A 12,187-nucleotide genomic window follows, 5' to 3' on the forward strand; every position below is an offset into this window, starting at 1 on the left:
AAATCATTTTTAAGCTCAATTTGTAACACTACAAAACGTGGAAATTGTGAAGACGCTATCTCCCTATAAGCACTCCGATATAATTTAATCATTACTGGACAATGCATTTCCACATTTGGCCTTTGAATCATGTTTTGATCTCCTGCCACAGCCAAGAAAATGAAGTTGAATGTGCTACAAAGGAACTAAGCATGGCAGCCTAAGGTAAATCAATGAAGACGACACGCTGCAGCACAGCTACGTGAAATTAGATGCTGGGAGAAAGTAGAGCATGACCACAGAGAACAAGAGAAGAGCATTATATTATTAAAGTAGGGTAATGTGACACCTTTTGATAGCAAAAAGAAGGCAAGCCATTTGATTCACAGACATCTTTTTTATTGGTCAAACAGAAAGACCGAAAAAGCAGAATCCTTTCTCAGCTGTACAGTCGTAGTTTCTGACTCTCTCTTCTGCAGGCGTGGACTAATTAGCATATCATTGGTACACTTTTCTATATAGCGCTTGATACTCAGACTGAGTAGACACAGAAACACAAAATTGACTTATTGGTTCCCCTTCACCAGTTAGCAAAGGTTTTACAATGCACCAATGGTGAGTGCAAGGTAAAAGACCTGTAACAATGTTATGACTAAATGTGCCTGTGGACATGGGCATATTTGATACTGTATCCCTCCTCATACATTGGGGAGAACAAGTATTTGATACACTGCCGATTTTGCAGGATTTCCTACTTACAAAGCATGTAGAGGTCTGTAATTTTTTATCATAGGTACACTTCAACTGTGAGAGACTGAATCTAAAACAAAAATCCAGAAAATCACGTTGTATGATTTTTAAGTAATTAATTTGCATTTTATTGCATGACATAAGTAATTGATACATCAGAAAAGCAAAACTTAATATTTGGTACAGAAACCTTTGTTTGCAATTACAGAGATAATACGTTTCCTGCAGTTCTTGACCAGGTTTGCACACACTGCAGCAGGGATTTTGGCCCACTCCTCCATACCGACCTTCTCCAGATCCTTCAGGTTTCGGGGCTGTCGCTGGGCAATACAGACTTTCAGCTCCCTCCAAAGGTTTTCTATTGGGTTCAGGTCTGGAGACTGGCTAGGCCACTCCAGGACCCTGAGATGCTTCTTATGGAGCCACTCCTTAGTTGCCCTGGCTGTGTGTTTCGGGTCATTGTCATGCTGGAAGACCCAGCCACGACCCATCTTCAATGCTCTTACTGAGGGAAGGAGGTTGTTGGCCAAGATCTCGCAATACATGGCCCCATCCATCCTCCCTTCAAGACGGTGCAGTCGTCTTGTCCCCTTTGCAGAAAAGCATCCCCAAATAATGATGTTTCCACATCCATGCTTCACGGTTGGGATGGGGTTCTTGGGGTTGTACTCATCCTTCTTCTTCCTCCTAACACGGCGAGTGGAGTTTAGACCAAGAAGCTCTATTTTTGTCTCATCAGACTACATGACCTTCTCCCATTCCTCCTCTGGATCATCCAGATGGTCATTGGCATACTTCAGACGGGCCTGGACATGCGCTGGCTTGAGCAGGGGGGACCTTGCGTGCGTTGCAGGATTTTAATCCATGACGGCGTTGTGTGTTACTAAGGGTTTTCTTTGAAACTGTGGTCCCAGCTCTCTTCAGGTCATTGACCAGGTCCTGCCGTGTAGTTCTGGGCTGATCCCTCACCTTCCTCATGATCATTGATGCCCCACGAGGTGAGATCTTGCATGGAGCCCCAGACCGAGGGTGATTGACCGTCATCTTGAACTTCTTCCACTTTCTAATAATTGACCCACCAGTTGTTGCCTTCTCACCAAGCTGCTTGCCTATTGTCCTGTAGCCCATCCCAGCCTTGTGCAGGTCTACAATTTTATCTTGGCCATTGTGGAGAGGTTGGAGTCTGTTTGATTGAGTGTGTGGACAGGTGTCTTTTATACAGGTAACGAGTTCAAAACAGGTGCAGTTAATACAGGTAATGAGTGGAGAACAGGAGGGCTTCTTAAAGAAAAACTAACAGGTCTGTGAGAGCTGGAATTCTTACTGGTTGGTAGGTGATCAAATACTTATGTCATGCAATAAAATGCAAATTAATTACTTAAAATTCATACAATGTGATTTTCTGGATTATTGTTTTATATTCCGTCTCTCACAGTTGAAGTGTACCTATGATAAACATTACATGCTTTGTAAGTAGGAAAACCTGCAAAATCGGCAGTGTATCAAATACTTGATCTCCCCACTGTATGTCATGCTGACATCTCCATTGGTTAGTAACGATCCCATTGTGTGAAAAGCGCACACAGACAGCGATCAAGAAGACAACGTTATGGACACAGAAACTTCTTGACAAGATATACTCACAAATATCTTGATCAAAAGCCAAGATATTTAAAAAATTAAATAAAAACCATTATGCACAGCCAAATATATCCATTATAAAAAGTGAGTTGCATGGCATGATGCTAATGCTGTGTCCATGGATCTAAGAAATATTAGACTTTCATGATGCATGTCATGATACTTTCAAATGCAACACTGAAATAGTGACATACTTTAATTAATAACTGATAATGTTAATTGTACAGATATTTAAATATTCAAAGTTCTTACATGTATTCATATTCTTGTGAAAACGCATGAATAAAAAGCTATTTGTGTGATAGATTTTTTATATAATTTGATTAATTTCATTAGCATGGTAATGTCTGCACACACAACATTTTGTCAAATATTATTATTCAAAGGAGGGCTTACTCTTTGTGTGGGTATGGATGGGTGACTTCTATCCTGAGCTTTTCACGTTGATTAAAAAGGATATTGTAAAGGCAGAAGGAGGATTGGGCACCAGGATACAAAAGCAGAGAAAATAAACTAAAACTAAACAATGTATACAATTCTATAAATGTGACATTCCAAGAAGATATCTTTCAAACACAAAATTTAAATGCTAATTACATTTAAATAAATTAAAGATGAGATAGAAAATTCAAGAATATTTGGACACACTTCAGTCAGCCAGCCCATCAACCTCCGTATCTATACTGCAGTGCCACTTTTGTCCTTGTTATTCGTCTAGTAGATCACTTTTAAGCTTTTGCAGTGTGTATCAGAACTATTGAGAAATGCATGTTAAACCAAACCAAAGCAATTGCTCTTAGGGAAGGAGTTTTATGTCAAGTTTTATGTTAATATCATAATTTATGCACCATGCAATTATTTAGTGTTTTACATTTAATTCAACAGCATTGAGCATTGCCATTGTATTGTATTTGCTCTACAATGTCAGTGTCAGTAATGTTAAAAGCCTGGCTTGAAGAGGTGTTATAATCCAAAGTAAATATATATATCTGTCACTGTCGTATTCAGTTGCGATAGTTTAATGATTTTTGGGATAGTTCCAAAATAAGTTTCAGTGGGGATAACAATGTCCAATGAAGCATGATAGACAGGTTTCACGTTTTCTTTGTTAAAAAGTGACACTGTGCAGTAGCTTCCAGGGCAATATGTTTAAACCACAGTGTGATTCCCCTCTCCACACTCCAGCCCCCCCCCCCCCCCCATCAAATAGGTTACCCAAGTTCATTCCAAACATAATGGGGGAACAAATCTGGAGAGGAATAAAAATACATTGACCACAAAAATAAGAAAACAAAAAAGGGACAAAATCAGGACAAGGGCAGGTTTAAATCAAACAGCAACCCACCATAACCAAACACATATTCTTGAAAAATCCATTGGAAAATGATTTATTTTTTACAGGTTGCACAGTTTATATTAAAACACTGAATCTGGGTTAGATGATCCAGTATTAAAGGGGGGAGAGGGGGACAGGTGGACAGATAAGGGGGAAGGGTGGTCACTCTTCCTCTGTGCATCCCAGTAACTCTGCACGCAAAGTGATCCTTCCGTACCACGACCATGGAAGGATCCGGACAAATCGGGCGTAGATGGGCGGATCTATTACATTCTTTCTGTGCGTGTCATTGTCAAAGTTTCCTTGGAACACCTGCGAAAGGAAGGACAGTGGGAATGAGTTTAAATGAATGGGGGGATCTTGAACACCCACACATATCTCAGCAAGCTTGTTAGTGTATGTGAGCCTCATTATGCACAGAAGTGACATTAGAAAGGATAGACGAAGAGTGATGGGCATGCTGTGTAGGCTACATAATGCTGATGGTACATTTCCATAATACTAGGAGGTATGGTCACGACCTGTGCTTTTTGGCCGTAAAAAACACATGGCAGCGGAGTTAGCGACCTTTTGTCCGTTGCCCCACGGCAGACCATTCTTAGTGCCATAGTATCCAACAAGACCCAATAGGCAGGCAGTGTGCAAAACAACGGCCCAGAAGCAAATGATCAATCTCACCATTGATATGTAGTTAAACGTGCAAGCATGGAATATTCCAATATAAACAAGCATAATGGACGTATTGGGATGTATACTGTGTTGTTGATAATTAGAAGCCTTGTGCTTAAGTGTGGTTAATCGACAGTAGAATGATATGCAATATGGGATATATGTACCTATTGGGACAGCTTAACAAATTCCATGATCATTTCAATTAAAAAAAAGTGTGTTTATGACTATTTAATTGGAATGTAATGGGACTTGTCATCGTCATTATGTGAAATGTAAAACCGGTGGGCCGGACCCCAGCAGGTGCTGAAAACAATCTGCCATTGAGTGGTTGAAATTAGCCAACTATGACCCCTAGAAAACGTTCAACCAGAATCCTTTCTATGGAAAGTAGGCTCTCAGTCCTGTTCCTGGAGCCCCCACCAGGGAGCAAAAAATGTTTCTTACAAAATGCATTCTGATGGTCCCCAACACCAGGGATATTAAATGATGATGTTACTCTAACTGGAATGTACTGTACGTTTGGTAGGTCTGAAAAGTGAAACATTCCATTTGAGATATAGATTGACATGTTCTGCTTCATCGTGCACAGGATTTGCGTGAAGTAATGACACTTGAACAAGCCGCAGCGCATTTCCACTCAAAGAATCCTGCTTCTTACTGAAACAAGAGAGCAGTGAGAATGCCTGCATTATCCTCCCACTGAAAGCCACTTCATAGTCACTTCAGGCTGCTCAATTCCCAAATTATTCCGCAAATCGCTAATACAAACTGAGCTTATTCCCCCTCTAGGGAGGGTGACGTCTCAATGGCTTTTCTGGGGCCCTGCGTATGATCAGCAATAGCTCTCAAATCATGAGAGTCTGCTGCTGAGAGCTCGAGAATTACTGCAGTTTTAACTGAGCATGGTGAGTAGGGCATACTTTTTTAAATTTAACTAGGCAAGTCAGTTAAGAACAAATTCTTATTTTCAATGACGGCCTAAGAACAGTGGGTTAACTGCCTGTTCAGGGGCAGAACAACAGATTTGCACCTTGTCAGCTCGAGGATTTGAAATTGCAACCTTTCGGTTACTAGTACAACGCGCTAACCACTAGGCTACTAAAGTCTGTCGCTAGGGCCCAGAGATTTTCGCAGTCCGATCACGTGGTCAGGACAAAGCCCAAAGAGGTGCACTACGATGCAAGCAAGACCTACTCTGGGTTTTCTAAAGCTAGCCAGCTTCAGTTAGCTTCACAATCCGGCGTCATCTATGTTACGAAGGTGGATATTGATCGTGCAATTGCCGCTTACTCAAGCCTGCTCGACCTGGGTTGTGGACTGCACATTCATGTTGCACGTGGTTAGTCGAACGCCAAACTCTTCATTGAGAGAATGCTGAAACATCAATCCATGGGTGAGCGAGTGCCACATTTTCATTTGTGTCGAAATAAAAATGAAATCAAATTCATGCAAATTCAACAGGCTATGGCGTATGAGAAGTTCTTTATTTTATTACGTATCATTAATGCCGTCTTTGGTATGCTTCGGTGTGCTTGTCAATTAAACAAGCACTTTCTTCTCCACTCCTATCGATAAAATAATTGTATTTAAGTCATACAAAAGTTTTACTCTGCCTGAAGTTTCAAATGCATTATGTCATTGCTAACTGTGTAATGTGATACGTATTTTAACATTTTAAACAAATTACACAGAAAAGGCATTTGATTAAATTAACGGGATTGAACACTTTTTCGGTTACTACATCATTCCATAAGTGTCATTTCATAGTTTTGATGTCTTCACTATTATTCTACGATGTAGAAAATAGTAAAAATAAAGAAAAACCCTTGATTGAGTAGGTGTATCCAAACTTGAATGTAAACAGTATTTCTATAACTACATGCAACATATAAGTGAGTGACAGCTTGCATGTCCCTGGTTTGCTCCCGAGTGGCACAGCGGTGTAAGACACTGCATCTCAGTGCTGAAGGCATCATTACAGACCCTGGTGTGATACCGGGCTGTATCACAACCATCTGTGATCAGGAGTCCCATAGTGTGGCACACAATTGGCTCAGTGTCGTCTGGGTTAGGGGAGGGTTTGGCCAGGGAAGGCTGTCATTGTAAAATAAGAATTTGCTCTTAACTGATTTGCCTAGTTAAATAAAATAAATTGTTATAGTGTCCATGGGTATCTATCTATATGCTGACAGAGGCCTCTCCTCTCTCAATCTAGATCTAACTGCCTGCAGTCTCTGCCACATTCAGGCTCAGGAGGGGAGAGACCTGAGGAGAAAATGTACAATGCTGTGCCCAGCCAGACACCCATCCAGCCAGACACACACACAAACGTACACAATGTCTTGCGCGCAAACATACATGCATGAATGTGCACATAAAAACACACACATACTGTACGCACACAAACTCTGGACTTCCGATTTTCTCTCTCAGAGACAGACAGACAGAGACACAGGACTCTTAGCCCAGGCCAACCTCTCCAAGCCTGTGGCGTGACAGGAAAAGTCTCTGGAGTCCGGAAGCCTAATGTGTCCTCTAGCATTAATCACCTGCTCCACTCGACTGAGAGGTGGAAACACCTTGAAAAGTCCTATATCTGGAAAGCTCCTCACAGCTCTGTGCTGGGACACACTGATTAATATCCCCCCAGGCCTTGCTCTAAAAGATGCAGTAGAACCTGAGTAAGGATAATAGGACATAGGATGATTTGATAGGATGCTTTGTTTGTGGATTGCATATTTTATTGTTTTACTACCTATGAATAGCATCATTATAGTATCACTGTATTCTGTCTGTACTCTTTTTATGGCCACAAATCCTGAGGACGAACTATAGATTTCAACACGAAGGTTGCTATGATCTTGACAGTGTATATTTTATCACTTTTCTCTCAGCCCTGCTAGGCTTGCCAAACATTTGGAATTTTTCCAGTTGTTAAAATTGAGATTGCTTGGCTGAAACTCACATGGAGTAAGCGGTGGCCCACATCCAAAGATCATCTTGTGGTTGAAATTATAAACTACTCAAGCGAGGCATTTGAGTGGTGGATGGCGAAGAGTTTTCAGGCATGGGCCTCTAAACTGAAGATGTATTTGTACATGTTGGCGTAAATTGATGTGTGCCCATTGGAGGGTGATATGTGTCGTAACAAGCCAACATCATATATACAGTGACTTAGGAAGGTATTCAGACCCCTTGACTTATTCCACTTATTATTACATTAGTCTTATTTCTAAAATGTATTAAATAAAACATTTTCCTCATCGATCTACACACAATACACTATAATGACAAAAGGAAAACAGGTTTTTAGAAATGTTAGCAAATTTAGAAAAAATGTAAAACATATACCTTATTTACATAATTATTCAGACCCTTTGCTATGAGACTCAAAAATTGAGCTCAGGTTCATCCTGTTTCCATTGACCATCCTTGAGATTTTTCTACAACTTGAATGGAGTCCACCTATGGTAAAATCAACTGATTCAACATTATTTGGAAAGGCACACACCTGTCTATGAGGTCAAAGGAATTGTCAGAGACAGGATTGTGTCGAGGCATAGATCTGAGGAAGGGTACAATCTTATTTTGTAGCATTGAAGGTCCCAATAACACAGTGGCCTCCATCATTCTTAAATGGAAGACCTTTGGACACACTAAGACTCTACCTAGAGCTGACCGCCCTGCCAAACTGAGTAATCGGAGAAGGGCCTTGGTCAGGGAGGTGACCAAGAACCCGATGGTCACTCTGACAGAGCTCCAGAGTTCATCTGTGGAGATGGGAGAACCTTCCAGAAGGACAACCATCTCTGCCACACTTCACCAATCAGGCCTTTATGGTAGAGTGGATCCTCTGTAAAAGGCACATGACATTCTGCTTGGAGTTTGCAAAGAGGCACCTAAAGACTATCAGACTACGAGAAACAAGTTTCTCTGGTATGATGAAACCAAGAATGACATTTTTGGCCTGAATGCCAAGCGACATGTACTGTGAAGTATAGTGGTGGCAACATCATCCTGTGGGGATGTTTTTCAGCGGCAGGGAATGGGAGACTAGCAGGGAATGGGAGACTAGCCAGGAACGAGGAAAAGATGAACGGAGCAAAGTATAGAAAGATCCTTGATGAAAACCTGCTCCAGAGTGCTCAGGACCTCAGACTGGGCGAACGTATACCTTTCAACAAGACAATGATCCTAAGCACACAGCCAAGTCAACACAGGAGTGGCTTTGGGACAAGCCTCTGAAAGTCCTTGAGTGGCCCAGCCAGAGCCCGGACTTGAAACTGATCGAATCATCTCTGGAGAGACCTGAAAATGGCTGTGCAGCGACGCTCCCCATCCACCCTGACAGAGCTTGAGAAGATCTGCAAAGAGGAATGTTAGAAACTCCCCAAATACAGGTGTGCCAAGTTTGTAGTGTCATACCCAAGATTACTCAAGGCTGTAATTGCTGCCAAAAGTGTTTCAACAAAGTACTGAATACTAAAAAAAACGGATTTAGTTTTGTCATGATGGGGTACTGTGTGTAGATTGACAACTATAAGCAGCACAATACATTTCTCCATTCATTCTGTCAATCGTTGTTTTGGGTTTGATTGTTCGCTTTGGCATTTATTCTATTTTTTTCTGCTCGTTGTGCTTCTCCCACTCATTCACTTTTTCATTCAATTGGATTCAATTCTTGGTTGCAAAATTAACATTTCCATTTGGATTCATTTGGGATTTTACTGCATATCAAAATAGTGTTGGCCTTTTAAATCGACTAATATTATGCTTGAGTTTTGGTAGATACTGTCCCTTCCACTACTGATGGCATGCAGGGTTTGGGTTACATGTATTTCATAGTAATGGAGTGAGGATGGCTCACCTTGTCCTTCCTCTGTTTTTCATCTTGATACACGAGCCACCTCTCTCCATCGTTGCTGTAGGCCACCTTGTAGGAGCCGACGAACTGGACATGGCCAAAGTCCTTGGCCCCCTGGGTGATGATGCCGGTGATTTTAGTAGGCAGGAGCATGTCAACCTGAGAGAGAGAGATAGAAACGGGGAAAAACTTTACTTTATCACCTCCAAATTCAGCTAAACGAAAGTGTCAGATGCTCAGTTTTCTCCAAGTTCAATTATTTAGAGCTAACACTATAGTGCAGTTTTCTGAATAGTGTGTACAGAATGCACTGTTACTATCTGCTTCACTATTACCAAGCCCATGCAATGAAGTCAATGGATTGTCAGGGTTAGCTTCCCTATATTTATTCTCTGTTAATTATGCTCAATGAGTAATGTATGGGAATTCATAATGCAGAAAATTACAAATAATTTGAATCTAAAGTGGAAGAACAGTGCATGATGAGATGGGTTTCCGTGGAGCATAAAACTGTGCATTTAGGGAGATCAAGCGAGATGTCTGAGCAGAATTATGAGCATTTTTGGTTCATATTTTATAATTGAGCATGAATCAGCATAGCTTTGAATCAGAACAGAAAAATAACCCAATGTGTGCATGTGGAATGCCTAATCATCCCAGGCGGCATCCCAAAGAGGAACCAGGGTGAAAAACGCAAATTGTCCATTCCGTCAAAGATACTGTAACATAATTTGAATCTCTTTCACATGCCAACAAAGAGGTCACTTAAATTCACGGCTTGAGGATCAAAGGCTTCATTTGTAGTTCATGAATATAAACGCTGGCATCAAGGGAATGTTTTACACACAACATGGCAACCATGACATAGTTTGAAACCATAACCACAAATTATCCAGAAGTCTGCTCTTGATTTGGCTCAATGTCAATAACACCATGAAGGTACAGTAACTGTCTTGCTAGATCCATGCACACCAATCCCCTTCATGGGGTGAAGAGAGAGCAAGAGAGGCGGTCAAAAAGGAGAGAGGTAGTACAAATGAGAGTGCGAGAGAGAGAGAGAGAGATATGGATTTCCTGAGCTGGATTTACAATACACAGGAGCACATATATCATCCTACATTTCTGAATGTAATTAAATTCAACTCATGAATTTTAATTGGCCACACCCCACAGGAAGCAGAATTTGAAATGAATTTCAATTGAAGGAAGTATAATTGAATTCAAAGCAATTCAACTGATACATGAAAGTCTCATTCATTTGGCAAATCTTTTATCAAAAGGATCTGCCACTTATTAATGCAAAGATTATACATACCATTTCAAATATTATTTGGATTATAACTCAGATTGTCATGAAATGTTAGATTGCTCCCTTTCCTATTGCAGTGTTTGATCTGCAGTGAAACATTAAGGGAATTATAAATGATTACAGACAACACACCGTGTTCTTACAATATTTATGAGAGTATTGGTAACCATACACAATGTCAAAATAAACGTGTATACAGTAGTGATGTGTAGAAAAAATAAGCCATTTGAATTTCATGGAACTTATTTAAAATTGACTTTCTTTAAGTCAAATTCAATTCCCTGTGGGGTGTGGCCAATTCAAATTCAAGAACAATTTACAACTCAATTCAGAATTGAACCCAAGCCTGCTATATAGAACGTGATAAATGTGGGCCAAAACACAGAGGCTTCTCGCTCTCTCATGTTCTCAAGACCCTCGCCTGACTATCTAATGTTACTGTACATCATCCCATACATTATATCACTATGCATTGCAACACATTACAACATATCACAATGCATTACATGCACAAACACAGCACACAAACATGCCTCACTATGGCACGTGGTGCACATGAGCCCACATCTCCACAACATTTGTCATGAGGCCAGGAGATTGCTCCTGAGCTGGTCTTCAGTCCTGTTCTGACAGACTTTCTCCAGGGATTCAAAGAGGTTTTCACTGTAGACATCTGTTTGGAGGAGCAGGCAGGCTCAGGCCTGGGTCCCTGACTTATAGGGAACCAAAGACATGGCTTGCTGTCAATCTTTCTGTGCTCTTACAGAACAAGAGTTATGTGATATGGAGTAAGCAGCCAGCTCTTGGGGTTCTGAAAACAACATAAAAAAGGGTTGGCTCTCTGAGGCAGTATGATAGTTGAACAGCTATGGTCCTAATTCAAAAATGTGGTACAAGGGCACTTTACCATGATGTCATGTAGGTAATTATACACATGGGCTTACATTGTTTTATATTAAAACAGAGATACCTCCTTCAAAACCAGACCTGTACAGATGCTTCACCCCTTTGTTTAATGAAGTGTTCATGTCTGTTTTGGGAGGGGGGGGACATATAAATGGGGCTTTAAATAACCTCTCTTTTATAATTACAGTAATTGCAAACAGCCTTATGCATGAAGGGACACTAAAAGAATGGGAGAGGCTGTGGCTGCTTCAGGGAGAAGGAATGACACGTTGCATTGTGAGGCTCGATTACCCTCCAAGCAGAGCACAGCGTAGAGGTAGTCTCATTCTGGCCAACCTGTCGAGTCTGCCACCAAAACAAAGGCACGCTTTAAGGGGAACCTGTATTTGCGGACATAGGTAGCAGTCAACAAAGACGACCGCCTCTGGTACAGCCTGCTCCCAACACTTTCATGCCCCAAACTGATTTAAAGGGTGAGATAAACTTGTTAGAGCCAGGAGTCCCCCAAAACCCACCTTGCAACACACTTAACCCTGGCACACCGGTGGCTTTGAAGTCTTAGCGGCAACCTCTGGATCCTCGTGACAGTCACAAGAAAAAAAAATCTGAGCATTCCTTTCTTTCACTCACTCCTTCTCCTCGGGTGAGTGGAAGTCGATACAAGCAACACCTCAAAGAGTCCCCCCTCCTCGCTCACCCCATCCCCTGTTCTCCTCCATCACCGTCTGTT

General features: G+C 41.3%; 1 protein-coding gene across 3 annotated transcripts in view; it reads right to left on the reverse strand.

Moving 5' to 3' along the window:
* Positions 1 to 354: 354 nt before the first annotated feature.
* LOC139389851 (EGF-like repeat and discoidin I-like domain-containing protein 3) overlaps positions 355 to 12,187 on the reverse strand; it is a 259,123-nt gene continuing 247,290 nt past the window's right edge. The window contains exons 10-11 of one of the 3 annotated variants that reach the window (XM_071136827.1): positions 9,246 to 9,401; positions 355 to 4,018 (exon numbers count right to left, since the gene is read on the reverse strand). In XM_071136827.1, the coding sequence (XP_070992928.1) occupies positions 3,869 to 4,018; positions 9,246 to 9,401 (306 nt within the window). In that variant the 3' untranslated portion in view covers positions 355 to 3,868. The remainder of the gene's footprint in view (positions 4,019 to 9,245; positions 9,402 to 12,187) is intronic. The other 2 variants (XM_071136829.1, XM_071136828.1) reach the window with 2 other exon arrangements.

The sequence above is a fragment of the Oncorhynchus clarkii genome, chromosome 30 (assembly GCF_045791955.1).
Source record: "Oncorhynchus clarkii lewisi isolate Uvic-CL-2024 chromosome 30, UVic_Ocla_1.0, whole genome shotgun sequence".
Classification (NCBI taxonomy): domain Eukaryota; kingdom Metazoa; phylum Chordata; class Actinopteri; order Salmoniformes; family Salmonidae; genus Oncorhynchus; species Oncorhynchus clarkii.